The 25,029-nt window shown below is 42.9% G+C and overlaps 11 protein-coding genes across 11 annotated transcripts; 5 read left to right on the top strand and 6 right to left on the bottom strand.

Moving 5' to 3' along the window:
• The first annotated feature begins 209 nt into the window (after positions 1–209).
• surf2 (surfeit 2) lies at positions 210–6,963 on the top strand. The gene is made up of 6 exons (XM_061800863.1): positions 210–656; positions 790–941; positions 1,045–1,148; positions 4,769–4,957; positions 5,027–5,160; positions 6,552–6,963. The coding sequence occupies exons 1-6, from the start codon at positions 582–584 to the stop codon at positions 6,642–6,644; spliced, it is 747 nt and encodes a 248-aa protein (XP_061656847.1). The 5' UTR covers positions 210–581; the 3' UTR covers positions 6,645–6,963.
• Positions 6,964–7,010: 47 nt separating this feature from the next.
• On the bottom strand, positions 7,011–9,034 carry LOC133490601 (histone H2A-like). The gene has a single exon (XM_061800872.1). The coding sequence runs from the start codon at positions 8,181–8,183 to the stop codon at positions 7,797–7,799; it is 387 nt and encodes a 128-aa protein (XP_061656856.1). The 5' UTR covers positions 8,184–9,034; the 3' UTR covers positions 7,011–7,796.
• A 127-nt stretch (positions 9,035–9,161) lies between these two features.
• On the bottom strand, positions 9,162–10,068 carry LOC133490604 (histone H2B). The gene has a single exon (XM_061800876.1). It carries the CDS (start codon positions 9,899–9,901, stop codon positions 9,527–9,529), a length of 375 nt encoding a protein of 124 aa, XP_061656860.1. The 5' UTR covers positions 9,902–10,068; the 3' UTR covers positions 9,162–9,526.
• Positions 10,069–10,235: 167 nt separating this feature from the next.
• LOC133490606 (histone H4) lies at positions 10,236–11,408 on the bottom strand. Its single transcript, XM_061800878.1, has one exon. The coding sequence runs from the start codon at positions 11,336–11,338 to the stop codon at positions 11,027–11,029; it is 312 nt and encodes a 103-aa protein (XP_061656862.1). The 5' UTR covers positions 11,339–11,408; the 3' UTR covers positions 10,236–11,026.
• A 936-nt stretch (positions 11,409–12,344) lies between these two features.
• LOC133490597 (histone H3) lies at positions 12,345–12,873 on the bottom strand. Its single transcript, XM_061800867.1, has one exon. The coding sequence runs from the start codon at positions 12,869–12,871 to the stop codon at positions 12,461–12,463; it is 411 nt and encodes a 136-aa protein (XP_061656851.1). The 5' UTR covers positions 12,872–12,873; the 3' UTR covers positions 12,345–12,460.
• A 342-nt stretch (positions 12,874–13,215) lies between these two features.
• On the top strand, positions 13,216–14,494 carry LOC133490600 (histone H2A). The gene has a single exon (XM_061800871.1). It carries the CDS (start codon positions 13,229–13,231, stop codon positions 13,613–13,615), a length of 387 nt encoding a protein of 128 aa, XP_061656855.1. The 5' UTR covers positions 13,216–13,228; the 3' UTR covers positions 13,616–14,494.
• A 1,955-nt stretch (positions 14,495–16,449) lies between these two features.
• LOC133490605 (histone H4) lies at positions 16,450–18,003 on the top strand. Its single transcript, XM_061800877.1, has one exon. The coding sequence runs from the start codon at positions 16,851–16,853 to the stop codon at positions 17,160–17,162; it is 312 nt and encodes a 103-aa protein (XP_061656861.1). The 5' UTR covers positions 16,450–16,850; the 3' UTR covers positions 17,163–18,003.
• Positions 18,004–18,140: 137 nt separating this feature from the next.
• Positions 18,141–19,086, bottom strand: LOC133490602 (histone H2B-like). Its single transcript, XM_061800873.1, has one exon. It carries the CDS (start codon positions 18,937–18,939, stop codon positions 18,565–18,567), a length of 375 nt encoding a protein of 124 aa, XP_061656857.1. The 5' UTR covers positions 18,940–19,086; the 3' UTR covers positions 18,141–18,564.
• A 2,107-nt stretch (positions 19,087–21,193) lies between these two features.
• LOC133490783 (histone H1-like) lies at positions 21,194–22,251 on the top strand. The gene has a single exon (XM_061801260.1). The coding sequence runs from the start codon at positions 21,342–21,344 to the stop codon at positions 21,975–21,977; it is 636 nt and encodes a 211-aa protein (XP_061657244.1). The 5' UTR covers positions 21,194–21,341; the 3' UTR covers positions 21,978–22,251.
• Positions 22,252–23,296: 1,045 nt separating this feature from the next.
• LOC133490598 (histone H2A-like) lies at positions 23,297–23,932 on the bottom strand. Its single transcript, XM_061800869.1, has one exon. The coding sequence runs from the start codon at positions 23,790–23,792 to the stop codon at positions 23,406–23,408; it is 387 nt and encodes a 128-aa protein (XP_061656853.1). The 5' UTR covers positions 23,793–23,932; the 3' UTR covers positions 23,297–23,405.
• An 85-nt stretch (positions 23,933–24,017) lies between these two features.
• On the top strand, positions 24,018–24,846 carry LOC133490596 (histone H3). Its single transcript, XM_061800866.1, has one exon. It carries the CDS (start codon positions 24,155–24,157, stop codon positions 24,563–24,565), a length of 411 nt encoding a protein of 136 aa, XP_061656850.1. The 5' UTR covers positions 24,018–24,154; the 3' UTR covers positions 24,566–24,846.
• The last annotated feature ends 183 nt before the right edge of the window (positions 24,847–25,029 follow it).

The raw sequence follows: 25,029 nt of genomic DNA, 5'->3' as shown, positions 1-25,029 counted from the left end.
CTTTAATTCTATGTATATTAAAAAAATATAGTTGCTTTGTGCTGTAATAGTTTGTTTACTTTATGTGGAATGATCGCTGCTTTCGTAGTGCTTTTGAAAAAATAAACAAAAAAGTATCTCTGAAATTTACCATCTTTGGTATTAATCACCTGACTGAAGATGCGAAAAGGATCTGAGGTTCGTTTATTTATTTATTTTTTATTATAAACGTTGACAAGGACGAAGTGCTCACACTCATGTTTATAAGTAAAAAATAGCGATCACCTCGGAATGAAATATGAATTTATTTTCATTTTTTTGTAAAGGCTCGCGCCGTGTTCTTTCGAGTACATAGTGTACATAAAATAACAGGTCGTATCATCCCCATACTTTTTTTAAATAAAAAAAAAGATTAATCAACGAGATGTTTCTCTAAATTGACCATATTCGTTGCCTGAATGTAAATGCAATTACTCAATGTCGCTCTTTTATTACGTCGGATGCGACGCGGCGAAACACGTGTAGCTTGATCTCCTTTTACAGACTTACCCCCTCCAAATCAAATTATCCGATTTATTGCAGTTTTTGATTCTTTTCCACCCATGGATGACATACCTGCGGACGTGAAGGCTTTCCTACTCACCCACCCTTTTTTCGAGTTGACTGATAACAAAAAGGTTAGCAAGTAGGACACACCGAAAAGATGAATGTGAAGCTAGCACACCACAAGTGTACCTGTCGTCACAGCCGACGATTGAATGCGTGGATTTAAAATGAACTGTCAGTTTATTAACCTTAAAAATGTTTCAGGTAAAGTGCACACTCAACGGCCATGAACTCCCGTTCAAACTAGAGGAGCTGCAGAACTTCACTAAAGCGAAAACGTATCAGAAACTGAGCTCCCAAGCTGAGTTTAACTACAGCCAGTATGAACCGCACATTGTGCCAAGCTCAAAACAACCGTAAGACACCACAACATACTGATGGTTAGCATGGAAATGACACAAGTACTTAGTCAAGATAATCTGAAAATACTGTGCATGTTGTTTTGTGCTGTTTATGCAGTAATCAGCTCTTCTGTAAGTTGACTCTCAGACACCTCAACAGGCAGCCGCACCATGTACTGAAACATGTCAACGGGAAGCGCTTCAAGAAGGCCCTCATCAAATGTGAGCTGGGGGTATACCATTCCACTGGTTTCTATTCACATGTGGTTTCCACTTCTTATGTGTGTTTTTTTTTTTTTTTTTTTTAATGAGTTATGCTGAACGTTTTACGAACTCCTCTCAGCGGGTTATACTTGAAATGCCTTGAAAAAGTATGCATACCTCTTTGAACTTATTCACATTTGTGACCTTAAAGATCACAAGCTTTAGTCTATTGTATGATTTGATGTGATAGACAAAGTATCACATAATGTGATTTAGGATGAAAATTACTGACGGCGTTTAACATTTTAAGCAAATATAAAGCTGGAAAGGGTGATGTGGATTTCTATCCAGTACGCTGTTCTCCGAAACCCCTAAAGGCAATCTAGTGCAATCAAAACGTGGAAGAAGTTGAATTTAGGTTTTTGGATTTCTTTTATTCAAGCAAAATATTTTATTCCAGTGAAGATGAATCTCTTACCTTGCTTTCATTGTCAGGGCACTGAAGCAATGATGCTCAGAGGCAGCTGGCATCAGTTCCTGCAACAAGGCAACTGTTGAATGAACTGATCAAGCCTGCTCGGGTGAGAGGCCAAACATCCTTTAAGACAAACAGATCAAGCCAGTTGCGATTGATTCACTGCGCTCAAAAATCCCCCCAAAAAACTTTAAAAGAGGAAGACAAGATAAACGTTGTGATAGACTAAGGCCCCTGAGAAATCCCAAAACCTTTTAAAAGAGGAAGACGAAAACATTCTAGAGCGAAGTGTTTTTTGGGGGGCGGGGCCTGAATGGAGAGCATTATTTTAAAGAGTGTGAGTCCAGGTACAGTGTTCATGCAGGGTGCAGGGTTTATGTTTCTTACACCCCTGCGTATAATCAAAATCTGCGAATAATGGATGCAGTACTCATTTACCTATGTATATGTGCCATATTTTGGAATCATAAGATGAACTCAAAAGTCTTAGCGTCTCCAAAATGGACAGCATGCTTTAGAGACTGATTACACTGTTATTATGTATGCTAGCACATGTTTTAGTGTGTACATAAGATACTATTTGATGGTACTCACAAGGTAAGGATAAACAATTGATTTAGTGCATCTGTAAACAGAAGAAGCTTACATTGCTCATTACAGGTGAGGTACACGGTGTCACATTGAAACTAAAATGATCACACTTATAGCAAGCGCAATAGCATAACTTGCAAATAATAAAACAAAAGAATGACTGAAGAAATAATTGACAAAAAAACATGTATTTTAAACACTATTTACATCCTGCTAGCATGCTTTGAGTGGCGAATATGGTATCTTACGTACATGCCAAAACACGTGCTAGCATACATGCTAACAATGTAACCAGTGTGTTTAAGTGTACTCTTTGCGGACAAGTCGCACAACATTTGCACATGTTGGAACTCAGTGTGGACATAACGTGCACCTTGTAAGGAGCGGTGTATAATGTGCCTCATTTGTTTAGAAGACCGCTGATTGTGAATATACGGTAAAGCAAAATCTGCAAATATGTGGGGCAACACACTTCTTTACTGTTAAAAACAATTATTTTGGTTTAAATTCATCCGGTTGTATATTTAATTTAGACAGTGACAACACCTGCATTGTTTATAAATGTATACATAAAAATACCAGTATTGCAGTAAAAAAAAAAAAGCAAGGGTTCCACCAACAAGCCTCTTTTAGGTTGAGCTTTTCACTGACATCTTGTAATATTCAATGTCTTAAAGTGTTGGAACAGGAGGTATTTATTTTCTGAGAACTGTAGTGTGAAGGTGGCACACCATTTTATATTATCCTCCTAAAAGTTGTCATTTGACTTTCACAAGTGCGTCAGTCATTTAAGTGTCGCCCTCCAGTGGATGTAATGTGGAACAACAGTTACTTTTATTGACCGTATGATGTAGTATTCCGCCTGAAATGACAGATACTCCCAAGATCTTTTTATCGCAGTGGCTGAGAAAGGTGCATCATCGCCAAGGCTTTTTAGTGCAGTATTCGAGTTTGTGCCAATTTATGCTAAGCAAAGCTATACAGCAAAGCTCCTGTACAAGAGTGGCACCCAGGTTTCATCTGAGATGATACGCTGTGGCGACCTCGAAAGGGACAAACCGAAAGAAACACACAATGCTCAGTTATAGACAAATGGGTCCCAAATCCTTCCAAGTTTTGCTTTTTTTCTTCCATAGATATATTTTTTCTTTCAAGATAATGGAAAAATTAGTGCAGCTTCCTCAAGAAGAAGTGTCCTTTTCAAAACGAGTATGTCAACACAATAATTCAAAAATATAAATTTTAAATGTTCAACACGTTAACATTTGGATCAGCTGATGCATAAGGAACTATTTGATGGAACACCCCTAGCAACCTTCTCACTATTTTCATATGTAGAGTTTCACAGATGGTAGCAAGGTGACTTTGGCAAAATAATTAACCCCTCCGTGGATATTGCGCAATCCGCGTCACTGACCAATCAGAGGCCAGAGATCTGCATAAACCAAAGCCCATTTTTGCTCCCGCCATTTTCTCAGACAACATTGCATGGTCCAGTATAGGTTTTGTTAGTGTTTTATCGCGTATTTCGGTTATTTAACAAAAAATATGGTCAAGAGGTGTAGTCACGGACTTTGTAATAGTGACGACAGGTATCCTGAAAGGCTAGTTGGTGGAGTTCGATTCGTACCCTTTCCAAAACTGAAGACCCAGTACGAAAAATGCCTTTGAAAGATCAAACTTTGTGGAAGACCGCATCATCAACTAAATCCATCTAATATCAACCGGAACAGATATGTTTGCACAAAGGTATGCCCTATATTTGATTTTCAATACATGTCTCGTATAAATGAACTCGAAGTTCTTCGCTAGCATAACACTGCTGCGTGTGAACGATTGACAAACTTATTCTTTGTTGAGCGATATTTAGCGATGATCGGACTGCACAAACGTGTCGCTTTCTTGCTGGCTCGCGGCTGAAGCTTAACCGGACTGTGTTTGCACAAAGATATGCCCTAAATTTGATTTTTAATACACGTCTCGTATAAATGAATGAGACGTTCTTCGCTAGCATAACATTGCTACGTGTGAATGATTGAAATCAGAAGCATGGCGTCTCTCTCAGTTCAGAATGTATTGTATTTAGAATCTATAATATATCGTTGATTTGAATGAATTCAGAAGCATGGCGTCTGTCTCAGTTAACAATGTATTGTATTTGCCATTTTTTACGAATTGTTTGTCTTACGTCAGCGCACGTGGCGTGACGTCACTTCGGAAGGTGTGGTTAAGTGCCCTGTATGGAGGGGTCAATTGTGGCTTGCCTCAGGTCAAAAGTTTTTCACTGCTGCTTCAATGTATACATGGGCAATTCGGTGCTGTGTTTGTTCATGATCAGGGTGATTACCTCTAGAACTGCTTTCACAGGGGCTCTTTCCTTGTTCTACGCAACAATACAGTATATGATTCCACTCATGTCTTTTTCATGGTGGGAGTTTTGGTCAGAACCTCGGTCCTCAGAACTGTGAGGCCAACGCTCTTGTGCTGCGGCAACGTGCCGCCTCTACTCAAGTCATAATTACTTTGAATCATTGATTTGGTGTCACTGACTTGTTTATTTTTGCTGCCTCAGATGAAGAATGTCTGAAGCAGGGAGTTGAGTTCATTCCAATAAGACTCCAGCAAAAACGGCCAAAAGAGACGAGCGCTGAAGTCCCCCGCGGCAGGAAGTCCAAACATGGCAATGGTACATGGGAGCCAACCTCTAGCGACAATGAAGACCGCAGCGACTCAGAAGACAGCTTGAGTGACCTCTACCCCTGTCAGCTCCTAGCATGTTGTGACTATTTACTTTAAAATGTTCAACTATTAACACCGTTTTCCGCCACAGCATCCATTTTCACTTTGAAGGGATCTGCCGAGAAGGACATGGAGTCGGAACAGTACAAAGATGACGATGACTTCCAAACAGATGAGGAGGATGATATGGAGGTGGACACGATAGCAGTACAGAAACGTAAAAAGGTTTGTAGAATTTATGACTGTTGAAAAAAACATCTCCATAAAATATAGTGCAGCACCGTCACTGCGCCCCATCAAATAACGTCTGCTATCATCAACGGCTTGAACTGCAAGAAACCGTGCAAAACAACGGTGTTGGTGGCCCTTGACCTATCCAAGGTGTTCGATGATGTTAGCATTGACCAACTCACCAACGACTTTCTCAGCACCACACTACCAGACCATATCAAGCGATGGTTGTCATCATACCTAAGCGAACGGTCATCTTCCGTGGAATTCGATGTCACTCTCAAGTCGTATGGTGACGACATCTCGGTCTACGCGTCTGACGGCAACATCAATGCAGCCTGTGAGCGTTAAATCAAAATCCACCCGGTGAAGCAACACAACGAACTACTTGCCCGCCAGTATCTGCTACGCTGCCAGAAACCCGCGCACCTGTGCCATCAGGTGTCAAACGAACCACCTCAACCGCGCTTACTTCGCCATGACGTCCTTAAATTCTGTCAAGACATCGACAAAGACATCCCCACTGACACGGTGTTCGACGAACAAGCCTACCGAGACGGGCTACGTAGGCTCCATCGGCGGTTGAAGACGTGGTGGCTGGCTACAAACCGGTAGTCATCCTTGGTGGCTACCCTACCCCCTTGGTGGACAAAACCGAAATCGATCTTCCGCAGGCCACAAGATCCAAACTATTGCAACTCTGCTCCGGACGAAGCCGCATGCTCAATGACGATTTGGCTCATGTCCACAATACTATCGTCAGCCCTGCCTGAAATGCGGACAGGACCCTCACGACACGCAGCACATCTTCAACTGCACAGCGGTTCCCACTACCCTGACTGTAATGGACCTGTGGAAACGCCTGAAGGAAGTGGCTGCCTTCCTGGAACTAGATTTCGACTGAATAATGCGATTGCCTGGCTACAAAAACAACATAAAATATACCTTAATGACAAAGTAAAAACATATTTTCAGATATTTTTCTAAATGTATCAATAAATGCAAACAAGCTCATAGATACATACTCAAGTAGACCTGAGGCATGCTACGATTGCTGTCACAGGGGCTTCAACAAAATATTAAGCTAAGGGTGTTAATACTTATGTACTTCTTTTCCTTTGGGCTTGTCCCATTTTGTTTAAATGTTGAGCTTTTCAGTAAATTTACACGTGTTTGGGCATGTTTTTACTTTGTCACCCTGTGATATTTCATTAAATTGTCTTTTTTTTTTAAGACAACTGCTCAAGTCAGCTTTTGAATATGCCGTGAAGTCCTTAATGCACATGAACTGTAGAGACGCGACTGTTTGTATACAAAACTAATATGTCCCCTTTAATAATAACATCTGTTATTCAATATGACATATATGTATTTCTGTCTTCCAGGGCCAGGGTGGTGGTGGCGGCCCTCAGAAGAAATTAAAAAACAACAGGAAAGGCCGTAACAAGAAATCTGTGAAAGTGTGGAATCGAAAGTAAATCATAAATAAATATATTTTCATTCCTCATCCTTTATTGGGTGCAGTAGATAAAGTTTTGACACAATAACACATCCCTAACATAGTTAATGTATTCATGTGAAAGACAGTCTCTTCCGAGTTATGATTGTTCCACAGATTTTTTTACACATGAAAATGTTTCTGGTTTTCAGTCAAAAGGACTATCGAAATAGTCCATGAAATGTTGCTAGCAAATATACTGCAATGTAAATGTATGTTTTCAAGACAAAACTACACTATATCAGGGTTTAGAGTTGTCTATCTGTATTAAATGTGTATATAATAAAGATGGAAAATTATCAGACCCTCTTCATTTCTTCACCTGTTATATATTGATGCCATTTTTCAAAATAATTTACATTCATTTTTCCACGTCGCACCCTGTATTCACAGGGGGAAAAAAAGTTAAGTGAAGTTTTTGCAGATTTATTAAAAAAAAAACTGAAATTACTGCCTTCAGACCCTTTGCTGTGACATATTTAACCCAGGTGAGCTCTGTTTTATTCTACTCACTGAACTTGGTTACAGTAGTTAAAAAATAGGTGCAGGATACAGACCGAATCAACCCTAATTTCACAGTGAATTATACAATAGTATTTAAGTTAAAGCATGTTGGAATGTTTTAAGTTTTTTCTTACAACCAGTGCTAACATTCCTGATGAATGTCCATCAAAAATATTTCCTATGAGGCAGGTCTCACTTGGGATGTATATTATTTCATGGCTTCCACTTTTGTTGATGCATCCCAAAGCTGCCAGTCTATATTTACATACCAAGTAATCAAATGAAAACTGTTGTGCCTTTTTCCTCTATGCAGTTTATAACAAAATGTTAACAACTGGAACCCTTGCTCAGCCTGCCATACTAAACTGAGGACCCCCCCATGGAGTGTTTTGACTTACATTCTGGGACCTTCTCAAAATGGCTCTCCAGCCTACCAATTTGAAATCATTTCAATTGTACTTTTCTTGGAGATGGGGGGAAGCTGGAACCTCTAAACGTGATACATTTACGGAATCAGCCATAACACCATGAATAGACATTTTAAACAAGGGTGTACTGCTCTCCAAAAGAAAAGTGTGTGGCTCTTAAAAGAGCCGTTTTGGGGCAAATGGTGGTCTAGTTAATCGACTTATTTGGATTTGGCTGCCTTCTCGGTCTTCTTAGGCAGAAGCACGGCCTGGATGTTTGGCAACACGCCGCCCTGAGCGATGGTCACTCCGCCCAGGAGTTTGTTGAGCTCCTCGTCGTTGCGGACCGCCAGCTGCAAGTGGCGAGGGATGATTCTGGTCTTCTTGTTGTCGCGGGCTGCGTTACCAGCTAATTCCAGGATCTCAGCGGTCAAGTACTCGAGCACAGCCGCTAAGTACACGGGGGCGCCGGCACCGACACGCTCACCATAATTGCCTTTTCGCAAGAGTCTGTGAACACGACCGACCGGAAACTGCAGTCCGGCACGAGAGGAACGAGTCTTGGCCTTCGCTCTCGCTTTGCCGCCGGTTTTGCCTCTGCCGCTCATCTTGATTCTCTTTCAGTAGCGCTATCACAAAAGAAATGTTGCAGCCGGCGGTTGGAAGTCCTGCTTTAATAGCCACAGAACGCGCGGGACGCTCAAGTCAGACCAACCAGGAAACGGGCTTGCAACGGGGGCGGGGTCTTTGCATCAGCGAGCCTTGTGGCGGGAGGTCACTCTTCCAGGCGGGGCTGAGCAAGGCCCGCGCACCAATCAGGAGACGCTGGTCAGGGGGGCGTTGCGCAGAAATCAGATGCTATTGGCCGAGCCAAGCAGACCAAAACAGCCCGAATGTCTTGCCCATTACATTTCGTCACCTTCTTTGAACTGGCTCCTTACTTCACGTTGTTACCTACGTACGTTGGAATATTGTTTATACTGTATCGACAACGAAATGTTGTTTTCTCCTCGCTTTATAATTTGTGTAGTCCAATTCAATTAATTTTTATTTGATTTAATAATCAGTTTGTGTTACCAATTTCTTCCTCCAAAATCTCAATTTAATATAAATCCAGGTAATAATTTTTAGTTTGAATAGTTTTCTTTTCTGTCACTTTCTTCAGATGTCTTCAGACTTTGATTCTAAACTTAACTGTCGCATCACCGGCATACGCGATGGCTACAACTCAGCTACTACTTAGAATGATTACGAATCGTAAAATTTATAACCAAAATGTACGCGGCACGTACATTTTCGCCCTCTTGCAGATACATTTACAATAATTTGTTAGTAGATCACAAAATTATAGCTTCAGTTATGTGATATGGTATTTATGCCTATTGATACTGTTTATTGATTGGCTAGTTGAAGCGGGGAAACGGTTGTCCAATCAGGATAGAGTACAACAGTGTTGAACTTTCCTTATGCTTTTCTGTATTTCAATATAAACTATTTTCAATCCGTCAAGTAGTAACATTTTAACATGAGAATTATTTTGGTATTCTAACGAATATTTTTTCATTTTTTAAAATAATTGCCCGATTTGTCAAAAATACTTATTCACGAGGGTTGAGTGAGCGCTGGAGCTTATCTCAGCTATCATCTGCAGTAGGCAGAGTACACCCTGAACATTTTGCCAATAACAGAATTGCTCTCATAATTACACTAAAGGGCAACTTAAGTTTTCAATGAATAATGTACATTTTGGTGGATGTGAGAAGTAATCTAGAGTCCCCGGAGAAAACCCACGCAGGCACGTGGAGAACATAAAAACTCCACAGGCGGGCCAAGAAATGAACCCAGGTTGTCATAAAAGACTAACCAGTGTATATGCACTAAGTGAATAATTCTCTCCAAATGAGGTTTGTGGCTCTTAAAAGAGCCGTTTTTGTGTTTTGATTGAAGCGGTCTACTTGGAGCTGGTGTACTTGGTGACGGCCTTGGTGCCCTCGGACACGGCGTGCTTGGCCAGCTCACCGGGCAACAAGAGACGCACGGCGGTCTGGATCTCCCTGGACGTGATGGTGGAGCGCTTGTTGTAGTGAGCCAGACGAGACGCCTCAGCCGCAATGCGTTCGAAGATGTCGTTGACGAACGAGTTCATGATGCTCATGGCCTTGGACGAGATGCCGGTGTCGGGGTGCACTTGCTTGAGCACCTTGTACACGTAGATGGCGTAGCTCTCCTTCCTGCTCCTCTTTCTTTTTTTGCCGGACTTGCTGACGCTCTTGGCGACGGCTTTCTTGGAGCCCTTCTTGGGCGCGCTCTTGGCTGGCTCGGGCATAGCTACTGAGTGATAACTGTGTGGAGCTGTGAAAGCCTGGTTGTTATAAGGAGGGCCCACGCAACGAGCGCTGTGCCAGTGCCTCTCTCTGATTGGCTGACATCTTTCGCTTGTCTAAGCTCCTGGCGAGCCTTTATTTGCGAACCTGAATAGTGACGTAATATGGCGGTTAGCCTTTCATTTCGCAGTCCCACAAAATAAATGAACTTAGCGGAATTTTTTTTCTCCAAATTTATAACCACATTATTTCAATTGATCAAACAGCTGGTATTGCTGCACAGGATCAGATCCCATTTTAATTTAGGGAAAAAATGTAAATATTTGCGAGGTCGCTTCCTCTCAATCCCAGTCCTTTAGAATCATATCTAAAGTCCACAACCGTTAGAGGACAATTGATTCAATCAGAATCAGCTTTGTGCCAAGTATGTAAACAACACTGAATTTCTCTCTGATAGAACAGGCATAATATTTTTAAAGACACAGAAAAAGACAGGGTTACCAGTATGTGGTAATGCCTATACAATGTATTTAGACAATCATGACGCAACGTGGAAAAAGATGGAGTTACATCATGTTGCAGACGCAGCTTGAAACGAAAAGATCAAGTGGCACCGAGACTGAGAAATGTAAGCAGTCAATTTAAAGTGACAATGTGATGATCCAGGATTACGTCAATTCTGCAAATACTACTCGGGCCTATGTGTAACCAGACAGTGGTGGTTAATGTCCCAAGACTACAGTGAGTGCACAAGTCATGTACAAAAACGTGAAATTCAAGACCAAAAAAAAAAAAAAAAAAATGGCAGCGTCCATCCATCTTCTACGGTTTGACAGAGGTCCGATAGCTTTTGCAGGGATGCCCACACTTCCCCGACAACGCCATCCAGCCGAGACACGTCGTCTCTCCGCACTGTCGTGCCCTCCGACGGATCTGCAACAGTATCTTGAACTGAGTGGAATTGGCAAACTGATTATTGTAAAATAGGATTGAACATCCGGTAACCACAAAGGTTATGACTCCCTGCACGTAACTCGTCATAAGCGACCCAGATGACGGATTAAGAGCTCTAAGAATAAGTGCTTGGCCCTTAAAAGGGCCTTTGGTTAGTTAAGCAACTCCTGTATTTATCCACCAAAACCGTACAAGGTACGGCCCTGTCTTTTAAGAGCGTAGACTACATCCATCGCGGTAACAGTTTTCCGCTTTGCGTGTTCGGTGTAGGTGACGGCGTCTCGAATGACATTCTCCAGGAACACTTTGAGAACACCGCGAGTTTCTTCATAGATGAGGCCAGATATACGCTTGACTCCGCCGCGACGAGCCAGACGGCGAATGGCCGGTTTAGTAATGCCCTGGATGTTGTCGCGGAGGACCTTGCGGTGACGCTTGGCCCCACCTTTTCCCAAGCCTTTGCCACCTTTGCCTCTTCCAGACATTCTACAATTAACCGTAACTGAACCATTTAATGAATGACTGCAGCGTGAGGTCAGCCAAATTTATTAGGAAACTACGGACCTGAAAGAGGACAGTAGTAGTAACGTGGGAGGGGCAATGTCACTCAGCAGGCTCCTCCCCCACGCGTGGACCATTCAGTACTACGAATGTGGCCTGCTTTGCTTCTCGTTATCGAGATGCCTTCCTTCTGTTGTATGCTATATTTTAATACATTTTATGTATCCACTATTGTTGCTGAACTACTGCAAATTTCCCCATCATGGAGTTATTCAAGTTTATCTTATTTTAAACAGCCTGAAGCCTCTTTTTTGAAGAATGGACAGGTTTCCAATTACGTCTTGTGTGTCATAGAGGTCAGAGAGAACACAGGCGATAGGTGAAGCGTGAAGTTTTTTCCCGTCGTTAATTTATCCGATTGATCTACGGATTGTGGTGACGTCATTTGAAACCTAGTCATTCTTTATTCCAGCCAAACTTGCGGTCAAGTGAGCTGACTTCACGTATCTCGAAGTTTTGCTCTCATTACAAACCAAAAATAAATGAATAAATAAGTCTTCCAAACCACAGCTTATATCCTGAAAAACTCACAATGTCTAACCTTTGTATCGCAAGGAACCTCTTTGCTCACCTTCCCCAGGTTATCCTCACACGCCACTGATTTTGAAGGTTGCCTTTCATCACTGTTTAACTATTTTGGTTTGATAATCTTTATCATTTGATCTGGTTTGCGTGATCATTTAGTTTGAAAATGTCCTCTTTCCGAACCGTTCTAAATGGTCCCATGGCTACTCACGGCATCATGCGATATTTGAAAGTGGATTCTCATATTTGAAATACAGCAAGTTCCTTGCTCAGGAGCAGTAACTCTACTCGTCACAAGCAAAATCGCTCTGCTTTGTGTAATATCTTTCAAAAAGTTACCCATTTTATGTGCTTTTAATCCTTTCTGTATTTACTTCAGGAGCTGGTACAATATCTGCAACCTACTCTTAAGAGCAATATTTAATATTCAGCAGAGCCTTGAATCTAAAACAGAACCTTGTTATTTAGATCAAAGTGAGCTGGCTCTTAAAAGAGCCGTTGTGGTGCGAAAGAAAAAGAGCTTATGCTCTCTCTCCTCGGATGCGACGTGCCAGCTGGATGTCTTTTGGCATGATTGTGACCCTCTTGGCGTGGATGGCGCACAGGTTGGTGTCCTCAAACAGGCCGACCAAGTAAGCCTCACTGGCTTCCTGCAGAGCCATAACGGCCGAACTCTGGAAACGCAGATCGGTCTTGAAATCTTGCGCAATCTCCCTCACCAGCCGCTGGAAGGGCAGCTTGCGGATGAGCAGCTCGGTAGACTTCTGGTAACGGCGGATCTCACGGAGAGCCACGGTACCGGGCCTGTATCGGTGAGGCTTCTTGACACCGCCGGTGGCCGGGGCGCTCTTGCGGGCTGCCTTGGTGGCAAGTTGCTTCCTTGGAGCTTTACCTCCAGTGGATTTACGGGCGGTCTGCTTAGTTCTAGCCATCTTTGCGCGGCAAAGGAAACAGGATACACGAAACAGACCCCCGGCTGCTTTTAACCGCTTGGTTAGGCCACGCACGAGTGACGCCCCCACTGACCGGCGATTCCTGATTGGTGCGCGGCCTTTGACGGAGGTCAGCCCCGCCCAGATTACTGACCTCCCGCCACAAGGCTCACTGCCGATTGGGGGACATTGGGTTCAAACAGACCCCCAAAGTGCAAAGACCCCATCGGCGTTTAAAGCCTCTTTCCTGGTTGGTCTGAGTTGAGCGTCCCGCGCATTCTGCGGCTATTAAAGCAGGACTTTGAGCGCCGAGGGCTACACTTCCTTCGAGGCAGCACTCCAGAAAGAGGAATCAAGATGAGCGGCAGAGGCAAGACCGGTGGCAAAGCGAGAGCGAAGGCTAAGACTCGTTCCTCTCGTGCCGGACTGCAGTTCCCGGTAGGCCGTGTCCACAGGCTGCTGCGTAAAGGCAACTACGCTCAGCGTGTCGGTGCTGGTGCCCCCGTGTACTTGGCGGCCGTGCTCGAGTACTTGACCGCTGAGATCCTGGAATTGGCTGGAAACGCAGCCCGCGACAACAAGAAGACCAGAATCATCCCTCGCCACTTGCAGCTGGCGGTCCGCAACGACGAGGAGCTCAACAAACTCCTGGGCGGAGTGACCATCGCTCAGGGCGGCGTGTTGCCAAACATCCAGGCTGTGCTTCTGCCCAAAAAGACTGAGAAGGCAGCAAAATCCAAGTAAAAGTCAAATCCTAGGCCACAACAACGGCTCTTTTAAGAGCCACTTACAATTTTAGTATTAAGAGCTGTGTTTCCTCAATGTTGCTTTAAATCTTTACAGATATTGTTGGTCTTTTACAAAGCTACTGGGTCGGCTATGAAATAATTTTGCAAAATGATTTTGGAGAGGGTGCACGTAGAGCAGCTTGTAAATTGGTTGAATCCCAACCCCGTCTGTGTGGAGTTTGCGTGTTCTCCCGTGCCTGCGTGGGTTTTCTCCGGGCACTCTGGTTTTCTCCCTCATCCCCAGAATATGCAACATTAAGATTGCCATCGGAAAGGTCCAATGTAACTGGTTGAATTTCAAACAACTAGTTGATATAACATTTGAAAAGTTACACTGAAGTACAATTATTGAAAATGTGGTTTCAATAATTTCAAATTAAAATCCTATGTGTGGCATTTGAAATTCCGGTGGCACATGGTTACTTCCATAGATTCACTGATAGCTGTTTTCAAACCAAGTACAATGCGTGGAGATTTAAATCTTTGATTGCAGGTATACCAATACTACCATGCAATTTTGATACTTTTTTTTTAAATATATTTTTTAAATACATTGTGAAAAACAAGTTAGCATGTCAACTTCTTTGCATGTGGAATTTCACTTTAAAATTATGCAGCTGAACCTGCTGTTTTTTTTTTTTTTTTTTTTTTTTTTTTTCCTGGAAAAAAAGTGCACGGTAAACTTATTTTCTGCCCTTATACACAATCCTGTTCCGTTTTCCTGTTTGCCTTGGAGATATGTGCTGCTGGGTTATGTCTGCCTTAATGTCCAAAGGAGCAGTGTGGTGCATGCATGTTGATAAAGAATTAAAAATACCCCAAGAAAAGAACTGAACTGCAGGATGTATTTGACCATTCTTTGTCAAGGTTTACAATGCTTCGGTCTGTCAATGGCATTTAGCATTATCTTTGTGTTAGGATTAAGATAGCAGAAGCAAAGCTAAAACTGTGGCAGTCTGAAATCACTCCCTAAACACTTTATAGTGTTACGTAATTTTGTCGCTGTGTCCCAATACTTAGTAATCCGATTCATTGCAGTTGGGTTATAGAGCCCTGAGCTGATGATGTATTTGGATGAGATGGTTTTCCTCAGCCTCACCTGCTGTTTCCTCCCTGCCAGGAAATTGTAAAACCACTGAAATATGGCAGGTGCAACGCTGAGCTGGGGGAGCTTGGACGAGGTGAGTTTAGGAGAGCAGAAGTCCATAAACGGGATCCTCATGTAGGAACTTGTGCCATCAAGGTGTTCCACGGTGATGTGCACTTCCATGCTGGCTGTGTCAGAGTAGGACACCTGCAGGGGGTCCAGTAACACTATTAAAGTGGCTCAGGACAAGGTGCTCAAAGGACTTCATGGTCACAGATGTCAGTGCAACAGGCCGCTAGTCCTTTGTAAATTGTGGGTTTCTTAGGGACTGGGATTTCACACATTTCCAAAGACTTATTGAAAATTGGAGTGAAAAGTGGAGGTGGCTGGTCTGTGGAAGCTTGCGACCGGGAGGGGGTACACGTGGTCTGGGACCGAAGCCATGTTGTTTTGTTGCTTTAAGAGCTGTCTCACCTTGATAGTTTAAGGCAGAAGGGCAGATTTAGTGGTGTGATGGAGGTTCCTGGAGTTTGGGGTGGGGTGGGAGGGTACTACTGGAGAAGACAATGGATGCCCGCTCCTTTGAATGGTGACTATGCTGTGACTAGCTGGAATTACAACACACCCCACAGACTGTCAGTGTGTTTGATAGATCTAATGGTTAAAAAAAGTGATTCATATTTTTGTTATATTGGTTGTGACAACTTATCTTAAGGACATGTTCCCGATCTGACCAATTTAATAAACAAGTGGGACACGTGATGCTTGTTAGGAGTGTGCTGGCTCTTAAAAGAGCCTTTTGTGGAGAGAAGCATTGAATCACTTTTTCTTCGGTGCTGCTTTTTTGACACTTTTGGGCTTGGTCACCCTCCTTGCAGGACTCTTCTTGATAGCAGCAGAAGCCTTCTTGGAGTCGGGGGGGCTTTTTTTGGACGTCACGGCCTTCGTGGGGCTCCTGGTGGGCTTCTTGGCTGTTTTCCTCGGCGTCGCATCCTTGACTGGCTTCTTTCTGGACTTCTTGGTGCCTGTCTTGGCTGCAGCTGTTTTGGGCTTCTTGCTCGCTGTTGCCTTTTCGACGGCGGCCTTCTTAGAAAACCCACATAGGCACGTGGAGAACATGCAAACTGCACACAGGAAGGGCCCGTTTTTTAACAGAGGTCCTCAAACTGAGCCTGATGTGTGAACCAGTCATTCTTCAGTATAGTACAAATATGATTAAAGTCTCTGTTAATAATAATAATAAATGGTCGATTTTTTTTTAGCACTTTTTATTTAACTTTGAGGTAGCCAAATTTATTTTATTAGTGGACAAAAATATTAGATTCAGATATACCAGATTACAGGAAAGTACAGTACACACGCACACACTGAACATGGGGAAAAATATGACAAAATTATAATCAGAATATACATTACCAAATATCATTTACAATAGAAGAATAGATCACAATTGGGATCAGCAGTTGTCTGGTCAATACAGGAACCTTTAATTGCAATATCTTATTTTATGTAATACTTTTTTTTTTACGTGTATTTGAGTCCAAACGCCCAAACTCATTAGGGCCCCTGATGTTTTACAACTGACTATGACATCTGTTTGAATTTCACTCCTGGATCCAAAATAATGACTATTATTCCATTTCATTCTGCTGTGCTTATTTATTTACCTTAAAAAATAATATAACATTGGAAATAAAAACAAATATAATGCAACTAATTTTTAAAAAGTTGCGCATGTGTATTTTGTGGCTTTAGTCATCTGTATCTGTTTATATATGATGGGGAATCGAAATACTACCATGGACAGAGAATACTTGTAACGAGTAAAAATGCAGTCAACGGTGGCCTCTTTCAATAACGCAAAACAAAACCCTTATGGGAAATATTAACGACTTGGGTCAATACAAGTGGGTATTCATAAGAGAGAACGTAGAACCGGAGGCATGGTTCGTGTGGGGCGACGTGGATGTTGACTGGCGTTGCCCTTCACGCCCACGGGCATTGCGTCACCTCCAGTCCTCGTTCAGGTCCGCAATCTTCCAATAATACGAGCTGCCGGTGAACAGCGGCTCAGATTTGACTGTTAAACTAATAATCTGAAGACATGTCTGGGAGAGGTAAGGGTGGTAAAGGCTTGGGGAAAGGAGGCGCCAAGCGTCATCGCAAGGTTCTGCGTGATAATATCCAAGGTATCACCAAGCCCGCTATTCGTCGTTTGGCTCGCCGCGGCGGAGTCAAGCGGATCTCCGGCCTCATCTATGAAGAGACTCGTGGGGTTCTCAAAGTCTTCTTGGAGAATGTCATCCGCGATGCCGTCACCTACACTGAGCACGCGAAGAGGAAGACTGTGACTGCCATGGATGTGGTCTACGCTCTCAAGAGGCAAGGACGTACGCTGTATGGTTTTGGTGGTTAAAACCTTCACAAACAGAAGCAAAGGCCCTTTTAAGGGCCACGCACTCCTCTCGAGAGTTACCGTTCTTAACTATTTATTGGATCTGTATTTCCGAAAAACGAGACCTTTGCAAATAAATAGTCGTGCGACGACTCGAGACAATTTGCTTGTATGGTACATGAGCCACTAAGGTAATTCATTACCACGTCCTTCTCCCGGTCCATTTATTCTGATTTACATCTATTCTGATTTACATCGGGAAAAAGTTGGACTACACACCAAACGGTTTTCTAGTCATGTACAGGACATATCGACGCCATCATAGTTTTCAAAGATAAATGGGGTAAAAGTGGTTTCAGTATTAACTTCCAAACAAGACGTTTAAATACGGTACTTATAATTTCATTAATTTAAGTAGTTTTAAAGATTCAAGATCTCTATTTTAGTAATTATAACATTTAAGACCATGTTTGCTGAAACGACGTGTGACGTTTTTAATGTTGCTGTAAAAACCTTGTAAAGTACGAAAGCAGATAAATTCATAGTAGGCCTACGCTGTGTAATTGTATTCTGACTCGTGTATACTTCGTACTTGTGACGAGTAGATTTTTTTTGTGCAAGTGTAACGGAAGAGTTGGTTTTATATATATATAATTTCACCAAAATCCCTCGCTATATTTTGGATTATCTCTCTATTATAATTTAGTTTCCAATCTGACATTTATTTTGGCATTATACTTTGTATTTTCTTTATGTGGAAAGTCATCGCTTTTATTTTGAAAATCGGTGGAAATGATCCAGTCAATAATAAATCAGATCCGTCTCTAGCCAGTCGGCCATGAATCATAATGAATCGCCTTTTGGATGGCAAGAAGCTTACACTCTTGATTTCATATGATCCAGGTATAAAACACCAGACAGCAACCTTTGTGTCCAGTCTATATGCACCAGAACACAACGCAGTATAGCCAGGGTGTGTGGACTGGCTCGGCTACACACTCATGGGGAAACATTTGCAAACTACGGTCAACATTTGTGGGGAAAGTGTTTAAATGAAACGGGTGAAGTTGAGTAAGCCTGCGCTATTCTGCGGGGGAATAGTGACCCAAGCGGGCCTCCGTGACATTGCCCTCAGTGAAACAGCTTCAACCATAAATACAAACTACGCTTCCAAAATAACGAATATCCACTCCTGGGCGTTTACTAGTTTTACCTTACCCTTGAAAAAATAGTGACACGCCAAAATCTAAAACATTGTAAAAGCAAAATTGAATGATTCAACTGCAGTATTAAACACATTCAGCTGGTACCAGACCAACGCCAAACAACCATGAGCAGAAATGGAGACATTAAGTTGTGTTTTCTCTTAAGATAAATGAAGTGGCTCTTAAAAGAGCCGTTGTTGTGTTTTGATTGAAGCGGTCTACTTGGAGCTGGTGTACTTTGTGACGGCCTTGGTGCCCTCGGACACGGCGTGCTTGGCCAGCTCACCGGGCAACAAGAGACGCACGGCGGTCTGGATCTCCCTGGACGTGATGGTGGAGCGCTTGTTGTAGTGAGCCAGACGAGACGCCTCAGCCGCAATGCGTTCGAAGATGTCGTTGACGAACGAGTTCATGATGCTCATGGCCTTGGATGAGATGCCGGTGTCGGGGTGCACTTGCTTGAGCACCTTGTACACGTAAATGGCGTAGCTTTCCTTTCTGCCCCTCTTTCTCTTTTTACCGGACTTGCTAACGCTCTTGGCGACGGCTTTCTTGGAGCCCTTCTTGGGCGCGTTCTTGGCTGGCTCGGGCATTTCTACAGCAGTCAATTGAATCCGCAAAAGACGATGAAGAGTAAGTTGCAGATATTCACAAGGTTCTTATAAGGTGATCGTACAACAAGAGCTGTGCCAGTGCCACTCTTTGATTGGTTGACAATATCGCTCCCAAAGTCTCTCCCGGCGAGCCTTTGTTGGCCTCCTTGCGGACCTGAAAGAGGACGTGTGACGTAAAGCCCCCGCGAGGAATAGCAGAAGGAAAACCTTCGTTCTTAATTTGGGACCGCATTTGATTGAGTTGACTCATTATAACATAAAATTAGACTCCATTTTAGTATCTTTACCATATTACTATTTGCTTCATTGTAAATAAATGTTTCTATCACTCTTTGTCTGAATTGCACTTGCTTAGAATTACATATAAGGCTCCCAAACAAATTACAGGAAACGTTAAATGAAATTCCTTCACAAAATTCGTTACCCGCCAGTATGATAAATGCTGCCTTGGTGCTGGCATGGCTGGATATTAACTGGCTGCCAAGCTCAAAATGAATGAGGACAAGACAGATTCGTTTACAAAAAGAACTTTTTTCAGAACTTTTTTTCATTTTTATTTTGACTGTCGTGTATTACAAATCACGCTACAATAAAGCCATCTATTGTATGCAAACAGTATCCGTGCATGCACAATGTTTCAGCGGTAATATCCCAATTTCAAGTTTACACTAATTATAGATAAGACAAAACATAATTATAATAATTACGTTTGGAATTAAAAACATCAGCATGTCATGGAATAAAGAAACCGTGATGTCAAAATGACCTATCTGTCGTTCTTAAACCGCTACACCAGGTACTTAACTCTCTAAGTACTACAATAATGACTATTAAATTACAGTGACACATTGTTCATAAAAATTGAGGCAGAAGTTTTGTTCATATAACTATCTTCAGTGCCTATAATATTATAAATGAAGGAATATCTACAATGAAAAATGTAAGTTTTTTTTTAAAATCAAAAGACTCGTTTAAAATTCCGTGTTAAAACATAATTAATCCTGAAGTTCATTTAACTTCCTTTCACCCACATTCGTGTCATGCCAGCACCAGGATTTACAAAAGAATTGTAATAAATTTGTGTTTTTTCGTGCACTTAAGCAGTTGAGTGTTGTCCTTGCTTGGTTTTGAATTGAATTGAAACAGTATTTGTTTCAATATTCCTGAGAACTGAAACTTGCAGCGGAAAACTGTATCGTTAAGTCCATTGCAGTGAATCACAACACTTGAGCCACATTAGACACAATAAAAAAAAAAAAAGCAAATATTTTGTCTGATAAATAACAGTGGATAGCGTAGATGTGAAACCAAGTGTATGCACTTCCCCCTTCTGGCCCACTCTAACTCCCTCCCTGACTCCTCTCCTGATCATTTTTGTCAGTATCATTATTTGTATTACTCTGAATCGTTTACGAGCCCCTCTTGGGCAAACATTTGAAATGCTGAATATTAACATGTCGATTTATCTGACGTCTTTGCAAAGACAATAAATGATACAAGTTACCTTGTTATCTATTATGTGTTTCAGGTATTCTCCATCAGAACAAGTACCTCCCCCCTCACAACAAATACTACTTTATTTCAGAATTGAACAATGTGCAACATCGGATTTCAACATATAGTATTCAATTACTTATTGTAAATAATCTTGGCTCAATCGAACTTCAATAATTGGTTGCTATTTGGCCATACACAAATTTTGCACCTGTTTCTCTTTCAAGTGTAATCATATATGTATTTAACGGTTTGTGTATACAGGGTTTATAAATAAGCTCTATGTGTAGATTTTTCACAGCGGGACAAATATATTCTATGTCTTGGAAATATTATTACTGCAGTTAAAAGACGTGAGGAATGTTATTAGAAGCCAACAGACGTCTCAGTCATCGTGTGTGTTTGCTGCCCTCAGAAAATGATGTTTTGTTCCAAAATCATCCCCGATACACGTTTGTTTAAACTTTGGATCCCCGGATGAACGTGTTATTTCATCTGTGAAGGGATTTTTGTCACATCGGGAGGTTTTAAAAATCATTTTATTGAAGAAATAAGTGAGGAAATTCGCTGAGTATCGCTGCTCACGACAGCGAAGAGGTGACGATTGGAAGCTCTGCAAAGAAAATAAGAGTAGTATAGGACATTCAAATAACCTTAATCTGGGGAGGCACAAGTATAATACGAGTTAAAATCATTTCCGAATATTTTATTCGTCTTTATTGTGATTTCTTACCATTTGAAGTGTGCGGAGAAAACACAAGTGTGGAGAGTTTGTCAACGCGCCGTGGAGCAACCTGCCTGATTGACTCTCCACGGTTCTCATGATGCGTTTAAATACAGCCTCTTGCTAAGGAAATGCAACCATCGATTGTTCGTTTGGAATCATAATGGCAGAAGTAGCACCAGCTCCGGCTCCATCCACCCCGGCTAAAGCCGCCAAGAAGAAGGCTTCAAAGAGCGCAAAGAAGAGGGCCGGACCCAGCCTCGGCGAGCTCATCGTCAAGGCTGTGGCCGCGTCCAAGGAGCGCAATGGTGTCTCTTTGGCCGCCCTCAAGAAGTCTTTGGTGGCCTCTGGTTACGACGTGGACAAGAACAAGTCCCGCGTCAGAACCGCAGTTGTGGGCTTGGTCACCAAGGGCACTCTCGTCCAGACCAAGGGCACCGGCGCTTCTGGCTCCTTCAAGATGAACAAGAAGGCCGAGGGGAAAGCGAAAGCGCCCGCCAGGGCTGCAGCCAAGAAGACTCCCAGCAAGGCCAAGAAGCCCGTCGTCAAAAAGGTGGCAGCGAGCAAGAAGCCCAAAACAGCCGCGGCTAAGAAGACGAGCGCCAAGAAAGCCAGTAAGAAACCCGTCAAAGCCGCGATGCCCAAGAAGGCAGCCAAGAAGACAGCCAAGAGCCCCAAGAAGGCGGCGGCACCCAAAAAAGCGCCCGCGGCTAAGAAGGCTTCTGCTGCCAAGAAGGGTCCGGCAAAGAGAGTGGCCAAGCCCAAAAGTGTCAAAAAGGCAGCACCGAAGAAGAAGTGATTCATTGCTTCTCTCCACAAAAGGCTCTTTTAAGAGCCACCACATTCTTCAAGAAGAGCAGTTTTCGTCATATATCGCTCGCAACATGAAGTCATGTTTACAATGACAAATTTATAACAGCAAATTTAAAAATAAAGATCTATTGTTCTGACATTAATCCTGAAATGTGTAGGCGGCAGTCTGCACTGCATGAGACATTTATGGTCCATTATGGTGGCACCTTCACACAAAATATCAGGCCATTGCCTCGCCACCTGAGCTCACTCTTAAGGGGTGCACTTCAAATTCACGGTGGTCAATTATTACCCTCAAACTACTTTGTTAATATTTGTGATGATCCCATTATGCATACTACGCACTAGTGATGCGCACGGAGTTCTTTTGCATTATGAATCACTCGAATCAGTACCTTCAATTGAATCGACCACTGAATCGTTTAAGCTCTTTTTCATAAAATTCATTTAAGTCACAGCGGTCAAACTCAAGCCACATGGCTCAGATCTGGTCCGCCACATGATTTTGTGGCCCGCGAAGGATAACATTGATATATTGCAAGAATTAGTGTTCAACTGCACATTGACGATAGTAGAAAAATTAAGTCGATCTCTGATTCCAAAGCTAATTCATAAATTTCACGTGTAAATATGGTGTGGCGATTAAAAATTTGTTATGGTTTCACGGTCATAACGGCCCTCTGAAGGATAGTGTAACTACAATGTGGCTCATTTATTAGTTTAGTTTTACATTAAGTGCATCCTCATTCCGTTAATGAGCCATCCCTGAGGTTCATATTCACTCAACACGTTCACGGAAGCACTATTTGCGTTGTTTTGTCGTGTATTAAGTAGAAAAATCGCGGAGATTAAAAAAAAGTAAAAAAAATCGATAACAGGTGGTATATAGTCTTCCGATTAGTGGACTGTTTAAGTGAGAAATGCAATGAAAGTTTGATCTTGATCTATTACTAAAAAAATAATAAAAATAAAAAGAAATAAATAAAAGATCAGGTCAATGGTTCAAAACCCAGCACCCCCTATGTGGAGTTTACATGTTGTCCCCAAAACATGCATTGATTGAAGACTAAATTGTCCCGAGGAGTGATTGTGAGTGCAATTGTCCGTTCCATGTGTCCAACTGGCCACCATTTCAGGGTTTGTCTGCCTTTCATTTTAAATTGATCTGGCTAGGTTCCGCCACTCAAGCGAACCCTTGTGAGCATAAGCAATTTGGAAAAGGGATAAAATTTGGAAAACTTCCTCCCATAATAGCTCAGGGTGGGTATATACATATATAATTGGTTATTCGTGTTTGTTATTATGGTTTTATTTCCATTGTATATTCTTCAAATCACTGCAAATGAAACAAAGCTCGTAAAGAACATGTTGGGGCTCTTAAAAGAGCCGTTTAAGAGTTTATCACATCCTCAATTTATTTAGACTTAGTTGTCTTCTCGGTCTTCTTGGGGAGAAGCACGGCTTGGATGTTGGGCAACACGCCACCCTGAGCGATGGTCACACCGCCCAGGAGCTTGTTGAGCTCCTCGTCGTTGCGGACCGCCAGCTGCAAGTGGCGAGGGATGATTCTGGTCTTCTTGTTGTCGCGGGCTGCGTTTCCAGCCAATTCCAGGATCTCAGCGGTCAAGTACTCGAGCACGGCCGCCAAGTACACGGGGGCACCAGCACCGACACGCTGGGCGTAGTTGCCTTTACGCAGCAGCCTGTGGACACGGCCTACCGGGAACTGCAGTCCGGCACGAGAGGAACGAGTCTTAGCCTTCGCTCTCGCTTTGCCACCGGTCTTGCCTCTGCCGCTCATCTTGATTCCTCTTTCTGGAGTGCTGCCTCGAAGGAAGTGTAGCCCTCGGCGCTCAAAGTCCTGCTTTAATAGCCGCAGAATGCGCGGGACGCTCAACTCAGACCAACCAGGAAAGAGGCTTTAAACGCCGATGGGGTCTTTGCACTTTGGGGGTCTGTTTGAACCCAATGTCCCCCAATCGGCAGTGAGCCTTGTGGCGGGAGGTCAGTAATCTGGGCGGGGCTGACCTCCGTCAAAGGCCGCGCACCAATCAGGAATCGCCGGTCAGAGGGGGCGTCGCTCGAGCGGAACCGAACCAAGCGTTTAAAAAAGCCGGAGAACGCTATCCACTCACGTTCCTTTCGTCTCGAACGAAGTTAAAGATGGCAAGAACCAAACAGACCGCCCGCAAGTCCACCGGAGGTAAAGCTCCAAGGAAGCAACTTGCCACCAAGGCAGCCCGCAAGAGCGCCCCGGCCACCGGCGGTGTCAAGAAGCCTCACCGATACAGGCCCGGTACCGTGGCTCTCCGTGAGATCCGCCGTTACCAGAAGTCTACCGAGCTGCTCATCCGCAAGCTGCCCTTCCAGCGGCTGGTGAGGGAGATTGCGCAAGATTTCAAGACCGATCTGCGTTTCCAGAGTTCGGCCGTTATGGCTCTGCAGGAAGCCAGTGAGGCTTACTTGGTCGGCCTGTTTGAGGACACCAACCTGTGCGCCATCCACGCCAAGAGGGTCACAATCATGCCAAAAGACATCCAGCTGGCACGTCGCATCCGAGGAGAGAGAGCATAAGCTCTTTTTCTTTCGCACCACAACGGCTCTTTTAAGAGCCAGCTCACTTTGATCTAAATGGCGGTCCCACATAAAAATAGTATATATGTGAACTTGATTATCATGCAGTTATGCAGAAGGGAGATAACTGCAGTTATCTTTGGTCCACGTAATGGTATTTGGAAGAAACTAGAATTAGAACTATAAGTGAGGATTTCTTTCCAAGATTGCTCCTCAAAAGATCAAAGTGGTTATACAAAGCAGAGCAATGAAATGGTAAAATCAAGTTTAATCTACTTTGAAGGTACTCTGATCTTTATATATATGTGTGTGTGTATATGTGTATATGTATGTATATATATATATATATATACACACATACACAAAATATTCTAAATGAAAATTAACTGGAAAATAGTCATGCATGTAATGTCTTGTAAGGCAATACAATACTTTTCTGTTTACCACAAAAATCTTGATTAAAC

The sequence above is a fragment of the Syngnathoides biaculeatus genome, chromosome 17, assembly GCF_019802595.1.
Source record: "Syngnathoides biaculeatus isolate LvHL_M chromosome 17, ASM1980259v1, whole genome shotgun sequence".
Lineage (NCBI taxonomy): Eukaryota > Metazoa > Chordata > Actinopteri > Syngnathiformes > Syngnathidae > Syngnathoides > Syngnathoides biaculeatus.
This window is presented reverse-complemented; position numbering and strand designations above follow the sequence as displayed.

What these genes read in the sequence shown, in the direction of transcription:
- surf2 (XM_061800863.1), top strand. Translation starts at nt 582, where the DNA reads ATGGATGACATACCTGCGGACGTGAAGGCTTTCCTACTCACCCACCCT. An exon ending in AGTTGACTGATAACAAAAAG is followed by an intron (nt 657 to 789) that starts GTTAGCAAGTAG and finishes AAAATGTTTCAG; the next exon opens with GTAAAGTGCACACTCAACGG. An exon ending in GTGCCAAGCTCAAAACAACC is followed by an intron (nt 942 to 1,044) that starts GTAAGACACCAC and finishes CTGTTTATGCAG; the next exon opens with TAATCAGCTCTTCTGTAAGT.
- LOC133490601 (XM_061800872.1), bottom strand. Translation starts at nt 8,183, where the DNA reads ATGAGCGGCAGAGGCAAAACCGGCGGCAAAGCGAGAGCGAAGGCCAAG.
- LOC133490604 (XM_061800876.1), bottom strand. Translation starts at nt 9,901, where the DNA reads ATGCCCGAGCCAGCCAAGAGCGCGCCCAAGAAGGGCTCCAAGAAAGCC.
- LOC133490606 (XM_061800878.1), bottom strand. Translation starts at nt 11,338, where the DNA reads ATGTCTGGAAGAGGCAAAGGTGGCAAAGGCTTGGGAAAAGGTGGGGCC.
- LOC133490597 (XM_061800867.1), bottom strand. Translation starts at nt 12,871, where the DNA reads ATGGCTAGAACTAAGCAGACCGCCCGTAAATCCACTGGAGGTAAAGCT.
- LOC133490600 (XM_061800871.1), top strand. Translation starts at nt 13,229, where the DNA reads ATGAGCGGCAGAGGCAAGACCGGTGGCAAAGCGAGAGCGAAGGCTAAG.
- LOC133490605 (XM_061800877.1), top strand. Translation starts at nt 16,851, where the DNA reads ATGTCTGGGAGAGGTAAGGGTGGTAAAGGCTTGGGGAAAGGAGGCGCC.
- LOC133490602 (XM_061800873.1), bottom strand. Translation starts at nt 18,939, where the DNA reads ATGCCCGAGCCAGCCAAGAACGCGCCCAAGAAGGGCTCCAAGAAAGCC.
- LOC133490783 (XM_061801260.1), top strand. Translation starts at nt 21,342, where the DNA reads ATGGCAGAAGTAGCACCAGCTCCGGCTCCATCCACCCCGGCTAAAGCC.
- LOC133490598 (XM_061800869.1), bottom strand. Translation starts at nt 23,792, where the DNA reads ATGAGCGGCAGAGGCAAGACCGGTGGCAAAGCGAGAGCGAAGGCTAAG.
- LOC133490596 (XM_061800866.1), top strand. Translation starts at nt 24,155, where the DNA reads ATGGCAAGAACCAAACAGACCGCCCGCAAGTCCACCGGAGGTAAAGCT.